Genomic DNA, 22,667 nt, shown 5'->3' with positions numbered 1-22,667 from the left:
CAATTGAAGTAGAGGTTGTTAAACCTGGAACATTTCCACTTGGTTTTCCAACTGGCATTTCCCAATGAAATCCTCCTTTGTTGGCCAGAAATGCACTACTTGGGAATCTCCTGTGTTCTGTATCTGCTTAAATGCTTCTCCTGAAGGGAGCTTATGAGCAGGAGGGGGATTGACTTTTTACATGGTCTGGTAATGAAAGGAAAAGGGGGAATGGCTTTAAGCTAGAAGAAGGGAAATTTAGATTGGATGTTAGTAAGAAATTCTCTACTCAGAGAGTGATGAGGAAGAGAAGCTGTGGATGTCCCATCCTTGGAGGTGTTCAAGGCCAGGCTGGATGGGGAGTTGGGCAAACTGACCTGGTGGGGGGCAACCCTGTCTACAAAATGGGAATTGCAACTGGATGGTCTGTATGGTCCTTTCTAACCCAGGCCATTTTATGACTGATTCTATGATTCTAATCTTCTACAATTCAGACCATTGTACACTGGAGAATGATATGTGCTTCACAGGTGTGCAGGAGGCTGAATCCACACCCCAAATATTATGAGAAAGTCAAAGTGGAATGGTTTGCTTATGCTGCTGACTCTGTATTGGCATTGGAGAGTGCAGACTTCTGCCATGGCTGCATAAAGGAGGAGTGTAGAGGTTGCACAAGTGTATCTTTTCTCCAGTTTTAACTTCTGCCTACTGGTTTTCTTTTCTTATTCCTAACTCCTCTTTCCTCACTTATGTACCATACATAGTAATATAATACAAAAAGATGCCAATCAATCACCCGCAGACAGTTAAGCTGCCAATTTTGTACCCAGAATAGCCATTTTCAATTTAGCAAATGGAAATACATACAGGTCTGCCCAACGTGCTTGTTCTTTGCAGCAGCATGGATGTCATCAGACCTCTGAGCCCTGCAGCTCTGACTGCTGTAAAAGGCAGTACTTCCACCCCCAGCCATGCTGGGCTGGATAAAGAATTAAGCTGTTGATCTGGGAGAAGAGAAATGACGTAAGTAATAGCAAACTAAGGATTCTTTTTTGATTGCTGATGAGAAGGGAGGGCAAAATACTTTTGCCAAGGTAATTTTGCTTTTCGTTTGAAAAGAGTCCTTCCAGTAGTTGGAGAAGATCAGAACATGCCTTAACAAATAGACATCATTTTTCAGATTATCTCAGGGCTTGATTCCTATCCTGAGCCTTCTATTATGGTAGCTTCTGCTTTCCTGAAAAATTAAAGCACCAGTGCTGCTGAATTGCAGAACATCCTACAGTGACCCTGTAGAGGGGATGGGGAAGGGAGTATGACTTCCCTCTAAGCCACGTTCTTCAGAGAACTCCTGGTCATGGGGGGTCGTTCTCTCTGGCCCTGGCACTGGGCTATTTGAACCAGAAGAGGAAGAACTTGGCTGACCTGAGATATTCCCTTGGGCGCCAGGTGACAAACCAGTACAGAATTCATCCTCAAAGGAGGGGATGACCATTGGACCAACTGGGATATTTCTCTCCCAGGGTAAAGGTGCTCTCTGCCCCCCTCACTGCCTGGTACATCCATATCATCTCTGTCTTCTGTCCATTCCTTTTGAGCTCTCCTGGCTTGGCTCCCTCAGAGACCTCCCTGAGGAACAAGGAGGCCTGGCATCAATTAGCTGGTCATCAATTCTCTTTGATGCCTTGGCACAGAGAAATCCCTGGATGCTCACTCAGAGTGAGGAAATGGTGCAATCTGTGGATGGACTCTGCAGATCAAGTCAGGGCTCCCAGAGGGGATTGAGGACCTCTGGATCAAGAACATGCCCTTGTTCCTCATCTCTCATGGCAGAGATGTCCCAGATGTGGCCCACATTAGGAGGTGCAAGGGTGCCATGAAATTCAGAGCCTCAGAGAAAGACTTTTAGATAACACAGAAGAATTTGACTACATGGCTGAACATGACTCGGTGCCATTCACCAACAACCAGGTCATGGTGCAAGTGAGGACAGATGAGTCTGGAGGCTGACAATCTGCTCCCTGTTTGTGTGGGATTTCTTTTGAGTGTACCTCCAGCCCTCCTTAAGTTTTTCTGTCCACGGCAGCAGTGGAACTAGGTCATTTCTATACATAGAGTGCTTTGTAGATGGAACTTGAGGTCTGAACAAGTTTCTTGTGGTGTGTCACTGGGCAAGGTCCCAAGCCACGGAAGGGGACATGCTTTTTCCTGCAGAGCCCTGAACTATTCCTCCATTGGGGTCTTCAGCTATTTCTCAATGGGAAACAACTGCTTCCCCCCTGTAGCTTGCCTGTGGCACATTCCACAGTGGTCTGGTCCCACTTCTCCCCCTCCTCTCCCCAGAGTATCCATTCTGAAGATGATGTGCTCACAGTTCCCTACAGCCAAGACAGCACCATACCAAGCTGTCCCTGTCACAGAGCTCAGAGAATTCTGCTTTCCTTGGCCCCTAATGCTGCTTCTGCAGCCAAGGGCATGTTCAAGCCAAGAATGTCAGACTGACCCTCCTGCCTGGGATGTGGGAGAGCTCAAGGGTGATTATTCTTTTATGGACATCCTTTCTCACTCTCTGCCATTAAGAGTCCTTTGAAAGAGACCACTTAAAGTAATTCTGAAATATACCAATCAACAAAGGTGCATTTCAGCCTGCCACTTGTTCTCCAGAGCAAAACTGAAAATGGGGCATGATTAGGAAATGTCATGGATGTTCATAGCAATGCCACATGTCTACTTCATTCTCCAACAGTCTTAATCCCTTTACACACAGAGATTCCCAAGTGCTTTCCAAGCAGTACCACGGTATCTCTCCTGACACAACTCTCATGCAGCCTGCCAGAAAAAAAAAAATACATCTGATGAGAGCAGGGGAAAAAATATATGGGTTGGCTATTTCATTCATTGAGAAGCATGCAGATTAGGGGAGACAAATGCAAATATTCATGTAGAGCATACTCGTAAAATGTATTGGCCAGAGCAGATGAGATAGAAATAATTTTTAAAGTCAAACACAGAGTTTCATTCCTGAAACATTCCTAAACAAAACTTTTCTTTTGAGGTCCAGGGACAGGAATGCCAAAGCGTGTTGTATTGGAATTCATATTTGTTTTTAGAAACAAAATCAAGCCTAATCAGAACAACAAATGAAATGCAACACTGTGGGCCAATTTGAAATACAGAGTTTAATTTTCTTTTGGTGACCTTCCTATCTTCTTTCACTGGATCCCAAACCTGCATTACCAACCTTCAGGATCTCCCTTGGGTAATTTAGTCGTATCATTATCAAACTTTTTGCTGAAAACAAGCACTTTCGTGTGTGTGTATGTGGCACTCTTCTGTGCATCTGCTGTGGGTCAGTTGTGATGTCCTAATGGTGAACATTTGCACAGTTAAGCTCTCAAAATCAAGGCAATAAAGTCTCTGGAGTGAGACGCTACCATTTGGCTATGGAAGTTCCAGCTCTTGGATGCTCAGGGATGCTGCAGCAGCAAAATAGGCTTTTGTTAGTAGGAATAACAAATGAAATGTTCCGAAATGATCACCTTCTTGCATTTGCTATTTTGTTTGTTTGTCTGTTTTCTTTGTCAATAGCAACAAACAGCTCAGTTTGCTTCTCATCTGTAGGCTGTTCTGTGTGGTTTTGCAAGGCATTCCCAAATTTAATGTAAACATCTTCCTGGTGGGATGCTTTTTGCTCCTTACCAGTACCTGGGGTGATGGAGGCAGTGCTACTGCTCAGCTCTGGTGTCAACCTTGGTGTTCTCTGCCCAAGTCTGCAGGACTCAAACTCCAGTTTACCTATCGAAACCTGCAAGAGTATTTCTTTTTCATGTAGGGAATGAGAGCAAACAACAAAAAATTAAGACAACCAAGGAGAGAATGAAATCAAAGGAAAACTTTCCTGAGTGGCCACCCAACATCAGTCAGACGAAGGAGTCGTTCAAAGTTGGATGGAAACAGCACTATTGGAAGAATGTAGAAATGAGAGGATGGCACACCAGGTATAAATACAGAATTAACAGGGGTAGCAAGAAGTTCCTAAATCTGAGGAGGGCTTTTGATCCTGAGATTCTTTGCTTCCTTTTCTGACTGGAGCAAAGGCTTTCCCTTTTGAGTTCTGTGTGCTGCTGAAAGTACATGAGCACCAGTATTGCAGAGTTAGCTTTAGTATGGTCCAGACCAGCTCCCTGTGCCAGACTACTTTGAAACTTTACTGATGGAGTATTTGATGGGAAAAAAGGGAGAGAAATCAGGTCCTGATACTGTGTTTGGCTGATTCAATTTTTCTGTCTCTTTAGAAGAGATTTCTCCTGGACTGCCGCAGCTCAAATGCAAATGGTTTGGAACAAAATAACTGGAATGGATTGCCCAAAGAGATGGTAGAGTCACTGTCCTTTCAGGAAAAACGTAGATGCCACATTGGGGGACACAGGTCACAGGTTAGTGGGCAATGGTGGTGATGGGTTGACAGTTGGATTTGATATTCTTAGTGGTGTTTCCCAAACTTAATCACTCAATGGCTCTGTGAAACCCCCTTGAAGCCTGGCAAGCTGCTGCATCCTCAAAGCGTAGATCACTTCTGGGCTGGAAGTGACAAAGAATGGATATGGGGAAAGAAAAATTGACTCCCAGATCATTTTTCTGAGGTGCTTGACCCGGTCACTATGGTGACCACAATGACTCACATCTGACAGTGAAGCAGCATTCTTAATCCACATCTCAGTGCTGCCTGAAAATGTCTCACAGCTTTGAGGTGTGCCTCCAGCAGTGGCCCGGGGAGCTATTTTCAGATGATTTTGGCAAGTGAGTCCTTTGGAGAGCCCCTTATGAAATGAAATGGCAGCGAACAGGATCAGCTCATGAAATGAACCATCTGGTACAACCCTGAGCACGCACTTGGAGGCAGAAGGTGGCATCTATTTGTTTGTTCAGGCACGCTTCCTTAGAGATCTCTGTGCCATGATTAAATCTCAGTGTTGACTTAAAAGATCACCATGACTGCATGGTGGCATTTGCAGAGGACAGCCACCAATAGACTGAAGGTTGTTGTCTTCTGCATCTCTCCTCCAGGTGGGAGGCGTGATCTTACAGAATCATAGAATGGTTTGAGTTAGAAGGGACATTTAAAGACCATCTGGTCCAACTCCCTGCAATAAACAGGGACACCTACAACTCCATCAGGCTCTCAGAGACCCATCCAGCCTGAGCCTGAGTGTCTTCAGGGATGGGTCATCCATGTCTCTGGGTAACCTGCTCCAATGCCTCACCACCCTTACTGTAAAGAACTTATCCCTTATGTCCATCCTAAATCCCCCCTCTTTTAGTTTGAAACCAAATGTCATTGCTACATTACCACAAAGCACTGCTTGCCCAGAAACACCTTTGACCTATGCTCTTTCAAAGGATTGAATGTGAAGTTGATCATAAGCACAGAGTTGGTCTCCTAATGCATCCAGATCACCTGTGATCTTCTAAAGAACAGGAAATCCAATTGGACCAGTGTAAGAATATGAGTGATAAAAGCAAAAGGAAGCCTACTAAAAGAGATGAGTTTTGGCTTGTTCAATACAGCAAAACAGAGGCTGTAAGGGAAGAAGGCATCTGACCCTCTATCTGCCTGAAGGGTGAAATCCAAAGAGAGAACAGAACCACTTAAGGAAAAGGTGATATGGTGGAAAAAATCTAAATGATTACAAAAGAGGCATGTATATATTCCTGTGAAAACAGTAAATTTTCTTGCACTTAGGAGCTGTAAGATCCGGAATGGTGTCCCCACAGCATTGGCAACAAAGGCTATGGACTGGGGCACACATGAAGTTCCATATTTGATTTTGAATGGGATTGTGCAATACAGTGATCTGCAGGAGTAATCACTCTTTTCTCAAGATGGAAACAGCTACCTGCAGTCTGTGGACACCAAAACAGGGTATGGACAGGAGGAGAAGAAGTGAAAGGATGATAAGCTATAAAGGAAGAAGGTACCTGAGGAACTGCCAATGCACTTGGTGGGATTGTGGACCTAATCTGACTACATGTCCTTCAAAGACATGTCTGAATTCTGCTGTGAGTCAGCCTGTTCTGCTTGGGGTAGTAAATGTCTTTTAGGAGCAAAAGATTTTTGTTCTGTCCATTAGGCTGCTAATTTAATCACCTGTGGTTTCTTTATGTGTATGCTGATGGGTATGCAGCAGAAGTGCAGAGGGTGAAGGAACAGACTTTTTCCAGCTGGATGTGTGGAATAAATTGAGACATACTGAAGGTCACACTCAATATAAACAATCTCCACTCAGCTCACTACTCTCACTTCCTTTAACTCAAAGAACCTCAGATACAGGGAAAGTTCTGCTTTCAGTGCAAATGCTTTCCCTTGCTCTGACATTGTAGCAGGGAAATGAAACGCCCACGTTCCAGTTCCCCTGACCTTTAGGGGGATCCATCCTGTAGGAAAGCAGTGGCCACGCTGCCTGCTGGGGCCATCAAGGGATGCTAATGAAACCCAGGAGGAGCCTGCACATCCCGAGTGCTGTTTTGTGAGCTGGTTCTCATGTCTCAGTACAAAAAAGTAGGCAAAGACTAAAAGCTGGGATGGGACAAGCTTTGTGCACACTAGAGAATGACACAGCCTTACTATGAGCATACCTCTCAATGGAGAATAACACAGCCTTACTATGAGCATACCTCTCAATGGAGAATGACACAGCCTTACTATGAGCATACCTCTCAATGGAGAATAACACAGTCTTACTATGAGCATACCTCTCAATGGAGAATGACACAGCCTTACTATGAGCATACCTCCTCAATGGAGAATAACACAGCCTTACTATGAGCATACCTCCTCAATGGAGAAACTAATCCCACCACTGACAAGTGTCTCCACATTCCCCATCTTAGTTGGCCAACTGGGTCCTACTTGCCCAGACTGATGCACAAGTGATGGAGCCTACAGGAGAAACAGACAGATCACATTCACAACATCACTTGGATGCTCTTCTCCCTGTCTCAGCCCTTCTTTCAAATACTTCTATACATTTTTCTACTTTTTCAGCACTGAGGCATTAGGTGTGGAATTTAGTGCTTGACAGCAATGCAAAGGAAGGCAACTTTACTCTTCATGGCTACACCACCTTAGAGGAAAGCAGCAGTGACCCATTTGTTTTTGTTCTTGTAAGCTTCAGAATTAGTAGGGCTTTTTTTAGATCTTGTCTTTCACCCAACTTCTCTGTATATTTGCCTCATCTACTATCTTGGACAACATTGGACATCCATCTTAAGGAACAAAATTGCACTCCGCATCTGGTTAGCACTCTTTCTCTCTAGACTCCCATGGACAATAATGGGAGATCATAGAATCACAGAATCATAAAGTGGCTTGGGTTTGAAGAGACCTCAAAGATCATATAGTTCCAATCTGCCCGCTGCGATGAGACATTCAGACCACATGCAGCCACCCACCCATAGACAACTATATGGAGAAGTCTTCACCTGTGAGTCTGGTCCCACATACCTCTGAAAACTAGCAATAATTACATGCCTTGTTTATCAAATAGATGAGAGCAGAAGCAGTGGTAAGCAGGTATTCAGGGAAGGAGACTCAAGGAAAGAGCGGGGTAGGCTGGGAAATGATCAGACGCAAGGTGAATAGGGCTCTACCCCCTGATTTCCTTCCTAGGATAGCCAAAGCTATCTACCAACATCTGCACAGCTATTTTCTACCTCTTTGTCTGAATGCTGCCAAAATAACAGTTTTCCTGTGTTGATTCAGCCTTCCATGCCTATGCATGCTCAGCTTTTTGTGAGGACTACACTGTGAGAGTTTTGTGATGTGCAGGGGCTCAGTTTTGTTTCTCCAAGTCCCTCCCTGCAATATGGAGGGAGGCAGACAGGCACATGGCAGACTGCCTGCTTGCCTTCATAACACATCCTCACAGCTTTCCTGATAATTCCTGTAGAAAGCATTCTGGGAACAGAAATAGCCCATGGCTATAAAACATTTCTGGTGCTGTTTGACAAGTGTCTCCTGGATAAATAGGCTTTAATGGCAGAGGTTCAAGAGCTGGCACCTTTTCTGAATCCAGGCCATTCTCTGTCTGCATTTAAAAGAGGTTGGTGAACAGCTGATGGTGTTTCCATCCCTGTGTTGTGTCATGTCTGTGTGACCCACGCCCTCCCAAATTGCATTTCTGAAATCATGTGTGGGATAGGAATGCACATCAGATCCTCCACCTCAGATGGGAGCGCTTCCACCTAGGGCAAAAAAAAACACCACTGACAGCTCTACCAGTTAACTAAGCGGCTTGAAACTGGTTCTGAGACCCTGGACTTCAGGTTCCCTAACCTTGGCCCATCCTAGCACAGAGGGATGGCTGTGCCGTGACTATGGATGATCTTTCTGCTGCATGGAGAGTGCCCATCCCTGTCGTGTTCACACTGCTCTTGAATTGCCCCTCTTGGTTCATTGCCATGGGGAAAGTCCATATTGTGAAAATGTCCTGCACCTCACTGCTTCTATGCTGCTTTATCATCCTTTTTTCTTCCTTTTTTTTTTTTTTTCCTTCAGACTTCAATTTCCTTCTAAAATTTCTCCACGAGCTTTCCTCCATATAAATGATTTCACAAAGTTTGTAGAATCCACGTTGGAATCAATTTCAGGGCAGCATCCTTATCAAAGGCTGGAGCTGCCTTCTTTCATAGCAGGGGCTGCCCATGGCTCAAGCAGTCTTTGCATAATCAATCCTTACATGGGAGAACTCCTGCAGAGCCTCCTCACATATTTTTTCCCCATTATGGATGTCATTTGGAGGATTTGCCACGTCTCTTTGTCAGTGCCTTCTCAGCTCTTGAGACCCTGTGTTGCTACAGTTTTGCAAGGAATTGCAGCCAGAATATTTTTTGGACCTCTTTTATCCAGAAGATCATAGAATCTGGAATCACAGAATACCCCAAGTTGAAAAGCACCTACAAAAATCATCAAATTCAACTCCTGGATGCACACAGGACAACCACGTGATCTACTCTACCCTTTATCTCATAGACAAAAACACAAACCCTATTAACTACAATGAATACAAACTGCTGAGCAGAAGAGGGGCAGCTCTGACTGCAGGCTCTGAACCCAGATACACCAAGCTGCTCCTGCCCACATGGCTTGAGAAGCCTTTTAAGGCAGGTTTGTTTTGGATGGCCTGAGAGGGCAAAGCCCAGTCCTTGTTCTCTCCTGCTGATCCTCTTTCACTGACAGTCATAAATGAACCCACTGTGAACAAATGGACACACAGCTTGGACTTATCCAGGGCATGGATTTCTCACCGCAGAGATCCCTTGCAATTTTTATTTATTTATTTATTTTTTTCCTAGCTACTGGACGTGGGGAAAACTAAAATTTGCATCTCAGAGGCCTTAATGACAGAGTTGTGAATTGCTTCGGGTTGGAAACTTCCCGGGTGGAGGAAATGCCCTCTCTTTAGTGAGCTGACAGTTGAGTCTCTGCCACCAGACCTGGTGGTTCTCTGGCTCTGCTCCAGATGCAACAGCTAAGGAGAACTCTTAGAGAAAGGCTATTCATTAGGAGCAGCTAAACAGCCATATCCTGTTCCAGCCACTCCAGTAAATCCATCCTTGGGCTAATCATGCCCATAAATTATGGTGCAAGGAGAAGTACGGTCTTCTGTTTCAGCATGATGATTTTTATGCAGAGTTATGAAAGAGAAAGTAGGACAGGCAGAAGTGGCTGACTGGTGTGTCAGCAATGCTGGAGAGCTACCAAATGACTGTAGTATGTCTGTTAGCAGTGCCTCAGTATCTCTAGCACCAAATGATGATGAACTGTGTTGTCTCCTTCCCTCCTAAGGCCACCTGTGCATGTTCTCCTTGTTCCTATGTGGTCCTTTGAACTGTAGAGCTGTCACCACCGGGACAAGTTTGTCCTCAGTTTACATTGTGTGGGAGTGTGTGAATTTTACCTCTGTCAGATTTCCTCACCAGCCTGGAGTGCAGATGCTCAATGCCACCAGTGAATACTCACCACATCATTTTTGCACTGCTGTGGCTACAAGATGATCTTTAGGAAGTGGGAGAAAAGAGGGTGTTTGGGGCTGTGTGTTCAGTTCCAGGTGTGAAGGGTTCAGAACTCTCCAGATAGAAAGAGCTTGCAAAGGCAAAGAAGGAAGTGCTCATCACTCACTGTCCCTAATGGCACTTCAAAGGAAATATTTACAGCGAATACCGATGATGATTAACTGCCAAATGAGAAAGTATTTCTCCCATGGAAGCATCCAGCTGCTGAACTTTAATTCTGAAGCAATTCCTCATGAACTCACTCACTTGCAAATCCCCAAACCCTCCCAACCAGAACCAAAGTAATAGCAGGTGCGTAAACGAAAACAAGACCATAAATGACATTTGGCACTTGGAAATACTCCTGTGGGGTTTGAGCACTGGGAGAGAAAGGAGACAGCTCTGTTTTGGGGCTCAGCAAGCCCTCTGGTTTTGTGTTACATTGAAACCCTACGATCTCAGGGCTGATGGAGACAAGAAGTGCTCCCAGTTCGAGCATCCCTGCACCTCACTGGTCTCACTGCATCCCATGCCTACTGCTCTTCCATCTCATCTCCTCACCACCTTCCACTTCTCCATCTCCATTTCCTAGATTCAAATCTCAAATCCCGTGTGAAGAAATGAGCTACTGTGAATGAGGGGCTCCACCACAGCGACAAGGGAATGGCTGTCCCCGACCTCATGGCCATAAGTTTATGAACACAAAGGTTATAAACCTTGCTTTTTCAGACAACATCTGTCCTCATCAGCATTGCTTGGATTTGTGGGTTTCTCTTAAAAACATGAAAGATGCCTGTAGGAATCCCATTAGTGCACATGGAAACACAAGTGATGAAAATACAGTGCACAGACCACACCAGATGGGTGTCCAAACTTTTGGTTTGCCTGGGCTGCATTGAGTGAAGAGGAAATGTCTTTGGGATGCATACTAAATATAGTTAATGTGTATAAATAACAAAACTTCTTTTAAAAGCTATTTTTTACTAAAACATAATAAAAAGAGGGTAAAAAAAAAGCATAACACTCATGGGCTGGATACATATGGACTACAGCCTTTGCAACTACCAGTTCTGGTCTTCCACTGCTGTAAAGATATATTTTCTCAAATATTTTATTAGATTCTTATGTTCCTTGCTTCACAATTAATTCCTGTGATAAAAACTGTCTCATTTAACTCACCTATGCTAAGTGTAGACTGATTTCCAAACACTTTGTACTACAACTTATGTAACAAAACTTCAAAATGAAAAGCAGTGGACTTGCAAAGCTGAAGACTCAAAAGATAGACAAAGTCAAAGTGGAAGCACATTTACAAAACTTCGATTTCTTGCATTTAAAGAGTTTAATTTTAATTTCAGAATTCTTCTCTACTCTTTCTGCAGTGCCCCTGCCACGGCAGCTGCAAGGAGAAGTGGATGCTTAGTTGAGTAATAGCTCAACAAAGCTATTCAGTGTCTCCTCACTGGTAAGTACGTGGCTCCATGCTTTATAAATCACCCTGCTCAGCCCTGCTCTGATGACAGAATTATTTGTTTCCTCATGGATTTATGAAGGTACTTATCTCAGTGACAAACACATATATATTTATGAACATATATATCTATCTTTGAGGAGACAAAGCTGCCTTAGAATCGTTTTACCATCCTACCTACCGTGCAATTCCAAAATATGTCTTTATTTAGCCCTTGGTGCTTTTGAGGTCAAAAGTTTTCATGTTTCTGGTTTAGTTAGGAACATTAGGATGAGATGAACCGCAGACTAAAAATACATCTTCTTCATTACTGCCTACGTAGAAAACTGAAGAGGAATGGACTGAAGACAGCACTGTTGGCATCCAAAGCCAGGGACTGTCTTTACAGTAGGAATGGAAAACCTTCCCTAAGATTATTTGACACTAGAAAGTGGGACTTTATTTGAGAGGGGTCCAATAATCTTAGTAGGTACTATCAATCCTATCTACCCTACCTGGAATAAAGCACAGGAATCCTATCAGGTAAAAATCCTGAACAATTGATGTGCGTTGCTTTCCGAGAGAAAATACATTCAGTTTCTGAAAAAACCTCGAGCAAAACTGATGTATATATTCATTAAAGTGAATGCACCTCTAATTAAAGCCTGCAGGTAGTAAGAACATTTTACAACACAACTTCCTATCATGACACAGTTGCTAAGACCTAGTTAATGCTGTTTGTTGTGACAAAACCAATTAAAAACAAGCTGGTTCAGGAAGATTAATCAGCTGCCTTGCATGATCACGACAAAGAACAATTTTTGCTACATCCATTAACCAGTTCATGAGAATTAGTGAGTAAATATTTATCCAGATATGAATTAATGCAGATAGATCAGGGGAATTAAAAACTGCCTCCCATAATATCTTGGACAAAGTTTTGTGTGTGTAAGGATAATAAACCTTTCAAACTCTCAGCTTAATATAAATGCATTTAATGTTACATTGCATATTTTCCTATTGGTTTGAAAATTCCTGTTGAGAGAATTTATAACTTTCTGCCCACTGAACCACAGTAGCTTCACATTTTTCAATGTTTTCAATGTTTGGGGTGCATCCATTATAGCAACTGCCTCCAGATGCGTCAAGGCACAGAGATAAAAAAAACAGACATTTGGCTTTAAATAGTTTTATTTGGTGGAGCAGTGGGTGGAATGGAAGCACAGTAATCCCATATATAGGCCATGGGAGATCTGGGTCCTATTCTCAGTCACTTCATTGAGTCACTACACTGCTTTGGCCAAGTAGGAAAGAGCATATGTTTAAAGTTGGGTGTCTAGGTTGTGGTTTGAGGTCCAGATTGCTGCATCTCTTGTAACAAGGCAGAAAAACTGTATTACAAGCATCCATCTGTTGCCTTCTACATAGAGTGGTGGGTAGAAAGAGAACCGTGCACACACTTGGGCTCTAAACATTCTTTTTTGCTAGCTATTTCATAGAGTCATAGAATCATTAAGGCTGGAAAAGACCATTAAAATCAAATCCAGTCATCACTCCATCCCCACCACAACACTGAACCGTGTCACTCAGTGCAACAGACATAGACAGTTTGCCTGTTTCAGATTATCTTCAGGTAGATGCAATCAATGTGGATCACTCATAGCCAGGGGCTGTACATACCCAGACTCTCCCATGTGTCCCCCTGCCTTGCCTTCCATGCACATCCTAGACATCATGCCATACAAAACGAAATTCTGGTAGGCTGCAACAAAGCTCTGAAGTTATTGCAGACACCCTGAACCAGGAAAGAAAATTTGCAGAAAGTAAATTTGAAAAATGATTAAGCAGCAGCTTAATATTCTTGGGAAATTAATGGATTTGCCCATACTGCAGTGCTTTAAAAATAGATTTGAAGAAACAGGTCAGGAATGGTTCAGGGCCAAGTAATCTTTCCCTGAGACATGTAGATAGGCTGGAAGATCCATCCATCCCCCATGATTTAGCTAATTTATTCTAATGTGGTACAAATCCATTTGATGGAAAAAATCCTATGGTGGAAAGCAGATGAGAAGAATTTTCTCTTTTGCCTGGGTGGTGTCCAATAAATCAAATTGGAGCCTGGCACTGAACAAATTTTGAGCCTCTGGGCTTATATCTTTGCTGGCATTTTTAAGGAATTATGGTTCCTGTGGCTCAGGATCAGTGGGGAACATTTGGCGGATGGAATAGTCCCTTGCTGTTGCTCTGCTTTCTGTTTTACTTGATGCTTTGATTCCAGTTCATCCCACTATCCAGTCAAAAATCCTTCTCCAGGTCAAAGCAGCTGCCCATTTCTTTGTCCATGCCAATTCTGCCACTTCCACCATGACTCAGAACATTTCAGGAGATATAAGGCATTGTCCTTATGATCCAAGTATCTGAATGGTTTCTCTTTTATCCTCCTTCTCTCAAATTCTACTTTAGAGCAGGTCCTCCTGAGCGCAACAAAATTAAAGAAGTCTGATTTTCTGTGGAAATGTGCATTTTTAGTGAATAATTCTTTAGTGTCTAAAAAGGAGCAAAATTCACTCTGCAATCACAGAATCCAATAAAAAATCACTAAGGTTGGAAAAGACCTCTCTATGATCACCAAACCCAACCACCCACCCATCAATCCATCAATCTTCCCTCCGTGGGGAAGGGTATCTAAGTTTCCACTCATTTGCCTATCTGCCCACATTAATGAAGCTTGTGGGAATTTAATAGATTGGAGACGTTCAGCACTTTCTTAAATGCAACTGAGATTGATGAAAGGCTTCAGCAGAGGGTGGGAAAAGGTTGACATGCACATAGGCATAGAGTGATGATATAAGCCCTGCTTTTCCTTAGGAAAATGTGCTAAATGCTCTTCTACTAGAATAGAATTAGATTCTCCTACCAGAAGAGACCCTGTCTCATCTGAAATGTGCTTCTACCCACACTGTCCTCTCCATCATTTATTTTACAAGTTAGTTTACAAAATATGAGCAATGCTATGCCTCTGTGAGCCCATCTTGTGCAAAACATTTTGTGAAAGGACGTCTTCTGCCCTCTGCAAAATAGTGCCCACAAAAGTAATTTCGTTTTGGCTTGAAGAAAACCTTTCTTAACCCAGTTTATGTAGCTGCCTTCAGGATGAAGAGAAAAAAAAGCCAGGATACAGTTTCTCTAGGCAAGTGTAAGACAAGGATTTTTCTTGTACTGAGGGATTTCTTGTCTGAGTAAGATGCTGTTTGTGGGGAGACAGGGTGAATGGATCCTTAGGTTGTCAACTTTGGCCTTGAGTGGCACTAGCCATGGGTGTTGTGCCCTTCTCACATTGGCAATGACTTCATGCAATCATTAAGGTTCAAAAAGACCTCTGGCATCATGAAGTCCAAACATCAACCCATCGCAGCCATGCCCACTAACCATGTCCCTCAAAATCTAATCCAAAGAACAACAAACATAGGAGCCCACCACCCAGACTGGACTACCCTTGTTAAAAAACAAGAGTTTTGGAGGTACCATCCGAGGTACATACTTCATCCCAAGGCATGGTTATTCCTCCTGCGTGCTCCTGGGGTGGTGATGAAGAAAAGCTTTGCCTTCACTCTCCTGTGGTCCCAAATGGTGTCCCACTTGGGACATCTTTTCATGCTCCCTAGACACTGAAGAGTGGATGGGAAGCAGAGCTGTATTATCATTTTCTTATTTATTTCCTCTTGCATCACACTGGAGACAGGAGCTAACTATCTGCAGGTGTTGTATGGAGGATTCTGGTTCCTTCAACTACTGCATAAGTGTCTACTGAAAGGACTAATTCAGCACCTAAACTTGCTTTTCCATTAGCAGAAGAGCCAATGAGTTCTCTATGGTTGTGTTTCTAAAGAGACAGCTGATGTGTAGATTCTTCTGTGTCTAATAAAAGGTTGAGCTGATACAGCATTGAGCTTTTCCTCACGTGAGAATTTTGCTTCCATTAAACTTCAAAATATCTAGACTAGGTTATATCTCATGTCTCAACAGCTGAGATGGAGGAGGTACTGATGAGAACCAAAGGAACATCAACTGTATCATACAGAATACCCTTTAATACCTGCCCAGCATCTCTGAGAAGCCTCCAGTTATGTTCCCTTGCCAGATCTTTGGAAAGCGAAGAGGCATCCTGGCATAAATCACAACCATTACATGGGATAACCAGATAAGGCAGGTTAGTAGAGGTCTACTATACACCCAGCAAAAGACACAGCCCATTAGGACTATCTTGTAATTAGGATTTCATCTCTTGTTGAACAACCTGCAGCTTAAAAACTCTCATTAGCCGTGCAAACCAGTAATTGTGTTAAAACTCCTGGAGATGGCATCTTATGCTTGGGGACATGTATCACAAGCCCAAAAGCTAAATTACTCAGCTGATAAGTAGTCTGTGGAGGTATTTAGAAATGAGAGCTGATTTAAAGAAGCACGTTTGCAGATTACTCAAGCATGGAGAAACAACTGAGAGCACTCAGTGCATACATGGGTCCCATTACTTAAAATCTGTAGTAGCTTCTCAGCGCTGATGTGATAAATATTCATTTTGTTTAATTAAAGTGGAAACTGTGCTGCAGAAAGATGCAAAGACGTGCACAGCCTAACACAGACGCTGCTGGCAGAGCCATTTGCAGATGTTCTGATTACTCAGCCCATGCTATGCAGAGCTGGAAGGCTTTACTCATCACTTATCCCCATTCAGGCAACAGTTGGTCAACAGTCAATGGCTACTTCTTGCAAACTCATGACCAATAGAATAAGAAAGTCAAAATGTTTTCATATTTTCAGAAGAAAAGGGAGCACATTCATTAAATTTTAATGCAGCATCTCATGCTGAAATGCACCTGAGTGCTCATTTTTTAATAAACTTCTTTTCATCCTTTCCTTAAATTGGAACAATATGTTTAACTTCAAATGAAAATGTTACTTGTTCCCAATCAGTGTTTCACTTTCATTAAAAATATATACATTTATAACATTTCCAATTGGCTCCAAATACGTTCTCATGTTTGTCCAGCAAGCAAGTACAAAGGCCTTTCCACTTAACCATTTACAACCATTCCAAAAAAGAGCTTCTCAATTCATGGATTTGCAGTGAACTTCACTGATTTCTCTGAATGTCATCTCGTGAGCTGTAAAATCACAGATTGGACTTTGCAGAAGTTTCTGTCTTCCTCCTAGATAGCATTGAATGATTAGCTGACTTGAATCAGAAAATGCAATTAATGAAAGGGAGGTGAAATCAAAGGCAGCATACTTTGTAGTCACAAAATAAATGAACTTTTGCTGTGTTTATATTATGCACATAATACGGCAGGAAGTGGAGATCAAAACTGTTTATAAAGAACTTGCAAGCTTGGAGGAAGAAAACAGGTTCAGAGGAGGCACTTAAGGAATAAAGCCTGGATTTTTAGCTGGCATAAATCAGCATTTTCCTTTTACTTCAGTGCAACAGTTGTGACTTACATCACTGCAGGAGCTGCTTCAAGGGTTTCAAGGCAGGACAGATAAGATTTTAAAAAAATATTTTTGTCAGTGGAAAACACTAAAAAAATCCCCCAGTATTCAAAGAGGAACTGAGGTACTCTCAGATTTTGGCTTTCATAGCTAGAGAAGCTTACCACAGCCTGAGCTAAACCACCAACATCCCTAATCACACTGGGTGATCACTTAGCAGAGCTGAGAGTGTTTCCCTGCTCTGACACGAGAAGTGTGATGGACTGTGGATACAAAGATCCCACAGTGGGTGACAGACCTCCCTGCTTTGCTGAGCTCTGTGCAAAGCTCATTGTGTACATTCGGAAGTTCTTTTAACACTTTTGCTTTCTCCCCTGATTTAGCTACATCACTCCAGATGATTAATTTGTTCCCTTGAGCTGATGATTGCTGCTCTATGAGATGAGGTGAAAAGCTCTGGGTTCCCTGCATTTTGTGGGCCAGGTGTTGTGTTTGTGCTGGAAGGGGTCTTGTCAAAACTTTAGAGCACAACCTGGCAGACAAACCCAACTGAATACCCAAAGCCAGGAATTGAGGGCATGACTCTCGTGGGAGGAAGACCACCCAAGGCCATCACCATTCAAGGTAAGACCTGGACCTGCTCCAGGTCCCAACACAACTTCAGCTTCCTGAGAAGTCATCAGGACTCATGTTTCAGCCTCTGACAGAGATTCATAGAATCCTTAAGGTTGGAAAAGACTTCTGAGATCACCAACCATCCACCCATCCCCACCATGCCCACTAAACATGCCCCGTGCAGAGTTAAACTTCCCTCATCTTCAGCATCACCACCAGTTCCCAGCTGGGGTGGAAGCCCTGAGCACATGGAGGCAGTTAAGGTGCCCTCCCCAAAACTGGGGTGAAGAGAAAATGGGGACAGAACTGTAAAGCTGTTGGGAATGCTTGTGCTGTAATTACAGCCTGTTCGAAACAGAGCTGCCTCCCCAGCCTGAACTTCATTAATTAAAGTACTGAATGCAGAATAAATTAACTAAGCCAATTTTTTTGTTGTTGCTATTTTATCCAGTTGCTGTATATTTTGATGGATTATGTGCCTCCGATTAATAAATATTGAACAAGTGTTAATTAATTGGATTAATTCACGGCTGGGTTCTTGTTCTATCTGTCACCTTTCCCTCATCTCCACACATGAATTGTGTCCTGAAAGTTTATACCAAGGAGTAAGGCCACAGGGCTCAGGCTGGGACAAGGAACAGGGTCACTTACCAAAAGGCAGGACGAAGAAGAAGGGGAACCAACAGAGGATGAAAACGCCCACAACGATGGCAAGAGTCTTGGCTGCTTTTTTCTCACGGGAGAACTTGAGGAGCCGCACAGAGAGGGAGCTCCTGAAGTTGTGTCCCTTGCTCCTGGTGCTGGAGAGAGGCTCCTCCAGCACGCTGCGGCAGTGGATGCGCAGCACCACCTCCATGGATTTATTCCTTTCCTTCTTGACCCCCGCCTCCAAGCTCCGGGTTGTCCTCCTGGCCACCACGTAGATCCTGAAGTACATCACCAAGATGACCATGAGGGGCAGGTAGAAGGAGAAAAGGGAAGAGAACAGGGCATAGCCTGGCTCCTCGGTGATGCTACAGATGCTCTCATCTGGTGGCGGTGGCTCCTTCCACCCCAGCAGCGGCCCAATGGAGATGACCATGGAGGAGAGCCAGACCACCACCAGGATGACCCCAGCCTTCCTCTCTGTCATGATGGTGGGATACTTGAGGGAATACTTGACGCCGATATACCTGTCCACGGAGATGATGCACAAGCTCATGATGGAGGCGGAGCAGCACAACACGTCCACCGCTGCCCAGATGTTGCAGAAGATGCGGCCAAACACCCAAAAACCCAACACCTCCAAAGTGGCTGAGAAGGGCAGCACGGTGGTGCTGAGCAGCAGGTCGGCGATGGCCAGGTTGACGATGAAGTAGTTGGTGACTGTCTGCAGGTGCCGGTTGCAAGCCACAGACAGGATGACGAGGATGTTGCCCACGATGGCCGAGAGGATGAAGATAGCCAAGAAGACCCCCACACCCACCGCCTGCACGTCCAAGGCGAATGTCAGCGTGGTGCCGTTGCCTTCGGGGGACTCCTCACCTTGCAGCCCCCAGGATCGGTTGGCACCGCTCTGGCTGCCCTGTCCCGTCCTGTTCCCACTCAAGCTGCCATTGCTCAGCTCAGGGAAAGTCATCGTAAAAAAAGTCCAGGCTCCATGGAGGGCGAGGAGAAAGCGATGCCGAGGCGCAGCCCCCCCGGCATGATCCTCGCAGCCCCCTCCACCACTCGCTCAGCACCTCACCCCCAAAAACTGGGGCAAGGTCTGCCTCCCCCGAGTCGGGATGGAGGGATTTCCAAGCCCTTTTCACGCCGGATTGCGGTGCCCCCCTCCCCGCGACGGCCCCGCCGCCGTCCCACCGAGGGGGGCAGCGAGGACGGGCCCCCCCCGCTGCCCTCGCATGCTCCGGGGCTGCGCTGGGGCAGCGGCTGAGCAGCGTTCGGTGGCTCTGTTCGCTTTCCCCGCTCGGTCGAGAGAGCTCCGGGAGGGGCTAAGGGAGGGAAGGAGGGGTGGGCCGGTCCGGGGGGTGTCAGGTGGAGGAGGAGGAGGAGGAGGAGAAGGAGAAGGAGGAGGCGGTGCGGCTCTACGGGGCGAGGCGAGCCCCGGGGCAGGGCAAAGCCGGTAGCACAACCCGCGGGGAAGCAAAAAGATGTGGGGGACAGGCATCCAGTCGCGGGGACAGGACCCAGTCGGGTGGAGGCACCCACACGGGGCGATAGGACTCACCGGGGTGGGGGGGAAAGGAACCCCCAGGGATGGACACGCGTGGGAGAGTGGGGAAGCATCACGGCGGGGGCGGGCAGCGGCGAGGGGAGACGGCGCGCATTCGTGGGCATCATCAGGCACCGCTCGGGGATTCAGGCAGCGCTGGGATGCAGACGCCCCGGAACGGGGCAGCAGCCGGAGATCGCCGTCCCGCTGCCCGCAGCCGCCAGGGAGCAGCAGAGCGCAGGGATTGCCCCACGGCACGGTCGGACATCAACCCCCCCCCAACCCTCCCCCCTTACCCCCTCCGGGGGTCGTAGCAGTGGGATGGGGGCAAAGGAGAGGATGTGGTACCCACTGTACCACAGACCCGACCTCTATACCGCACAGAGAGGCTGTTTGGAAGGGATGCTGGGTCACCCACATCTTCAGCGTCCCATTGGGAATGTGCCTTGCAGGGTTGGCAGCAAACCCCCCATCCTTAGCATCTCAATAGAATGATGCCCTGCAAGGCAAGAAACCCTCACCCCTCACTCCTCATCTTCAGCATCCCACTACAATCATAGAATCATAGAATCATAGAATCACCTGAGTTGAAAAAGGACCACAATGTTCATTTAGTTCCAATCCCCTGCTCTGTGCAGGGTCACCAACCAGCAGACCAGGCTGCCCAGAGCCACATACAGCCTGGCATTGAATGCCTCCAGGGATGGGGCATCCACAGCCTCCTTGGGCAACCTGTTCCAGTGCTTCAGCACCCAGAGCAGGGTGTGAAGCCCTACAATGTTGATTGCTACCCTCCTGCTCTAGCATCACAGCAGAATGGTGCCCAAAAAGCTGGAAACCCCCTTCCATCACTCCCCATCATCAGCATCCCACCACAGTGATGCCCAGCAAGGGCATCCCACCCATCTTCCATTCTTCAACATCCCACCAAAATGATGCCCTACAAGTCTGGTAGGTCTTTCATGCCTAACACACAGGGCTTCCAGCAAGCATCCTTGCCAGCACTGGTTGCTTCCCCCCCCCCAGATGCTCCAGCCCAGGCATCCTGCCTGCTTTGTGAGCATGGTGCCCCTTGTTCACCCCTTGTAACAGTAGCAGGGACGATGGATGTTGCACTCAGTGATAGCAACTCAGTGATTGGCAGCTCTGTGTCTGCAACTTAACCTGCTGCAGGACTTTGAAACAGCAACATATGATTAAAACATGTATAGGCACGTAGTTATGGATAATTTAAGTAGTGTTTTGTTTTGTTTTGTTTTGTTTTCTCCCACTGATAAAACCAAATCCTGTTTATGCTGGTTTCCTCCCAGTGACCCTACTCTTCTGCTTCCATACATTGTGATGGGGACTGACTCCACTGTTGGACAGGGGTTCTCCCTCAGCTGCTTTTGACTGTACACAGGAAATATTTCCTTGCAGTGTGTTTATCCACGAGTTTTCAACTTTTCTTTCTTAACAAATTGCATTAAAAGAAGGCTTTAAAGGGCAGTTCAAGTAGATAGTGAGGTGATTTAACTAACAGAGCAGGGTACGTCTGTTGATTCAGTGGATATGAGAGTGGACAAAAAATGATAGTACATAAATTCCCATATATTTTCCTTGACATTCACTGCAGGAAATGACACATTATTGATCTTCCTCATTTCTTTTGTGCACTTTTCTGACCCTTAAGATTTAACCCATCTTCTTAGAGCTGGGTTTTTGACCCTGCTGGGAATGAGCACAGTAGAGCAACTGGAACACAGAAGTAATCAAGAGCAAACACTGTACAAAGAAAATATTCAGCGGGATGGTTTTGCTCTGCTTAAAAATTAATAAAAAAAAAAAAAAAGAAAAAAAGAGAATTTAAAAATGTGAATTAAAAAGAGAAGCCCAAACACCCAACACTTGAGGTCAAATTATTCGTTTGGGTTTGATGAAAACATGTCAACCGGCAAAATGAATTATTGTTTCTTGTTAGGATGCTCAACTCAGCATGGGATGATTGCAACGCATGGAATTTTGTAGCTGTATCTCTGTAGCTACAAAGATTGCTGTCTGCACAAACATATCTCAACTATTCTATGTGACATGAAGAGAAAAAGAGAATGTGCATTTCTACAAAGTTAAGTCTGGACTGAGCTTCTTGTGTAAAGCACAATGGTTGGAAAAGAAAGGTTTCTCCCAAAAGACATGCTAACAGATGCCAATAGGGTGAAGATTCCATTTACCCTGAGTCTTGTCCTTCTTGGGGGAGCTCTGCTCCTCTTCTTGACCCACCTCTCTTGCCCGTGTTGTTGGGACATGACCCATGAACCCTTCGGGGTTGTGTTGGTGCCTTTCTCCTCCAAGCAAGGGAGAGCACATCCGACACCATCACTGAAGCTCAGCTAACAAGCATCAACTCATTGAAATCCAGCTACCTAGTTGTTTTCCATCTATCCACTTGTTTCATTCTAAACTGGTTCTATTACAGTTGATTGAGAAGGGACAGGTTTATGCTAACTCACTTAAACCCAAATCCAAGTGCTCCTGTAGGTCTACATGGAGGAACAGAAGTGCCTGAAAGGAACACAGCTCTGTGAGACCCTGGGACATGGACAATCTCTTGAGTTTTGGAAGGACTGCAACATTTTCTTCCCTTTCATAGAATCATGGAGCCATAAAGGTTGGAAAAGACGTCTAGGATCATCATGAACCCATCACAACCATGCCCACTTTGACATGCTGTAGTCCAACCATCAATCCATCATCAGCATGGGGACTTTGGCAGCTCTTTCCCCACTATGTTTTGCCTTCTGTCTGGGGCTGAGTTTATCCTAGGACTTGAATTTCAGGCACAGGGGCTTGGTGTGGCACTGTGCATGGGGCTTTTTAAATAGAAGTCACATGAATCCCATGAACATG

General features: G+C 45.1%; 1 protein-coding gene across 1 annotated transcript in view; it reads right to left on the bottom strand.

Annotated features, from left to right (window-relative positions):
* The window catches only part of ADRA1D (adrenoceptor alpha 1D), a gene marked incomplete at both ends in the record, with an annotated part of 36,372 nt that extends 17,167 nt beyond the window's left edge, over positions 1–19,205 (bottom strand). The window contains one exon of the mRNA XM_079534207.1: positions 18,239–19,205. Within this exon, the coding sequence (XP_079390333.1) occupies positions 18,239–19,205 (967 nt within the window). The remainder of the gene's footprint in view (positions 1–18,238) is intronic.
* Positions 19,206–22,667: the final 3,462 nt, after the last annotated feature.

Source organism: Tetrao urogallus (genome assembly GCF_951394365.1).
Source record: "Tetrao urogallus genome assembly, chromosome: 4".
In the NCBI taxonomy this organism is placed as follows: domain Eukaryota; kingdom Metazoa; phylum Chordata; class Aves; order Galliformes; family Phasianidae; genus Tetrao; species Tetrao urogallus.
This window is presented reverse-complemented; position numbering and strand designations above follow the sequence as displayed.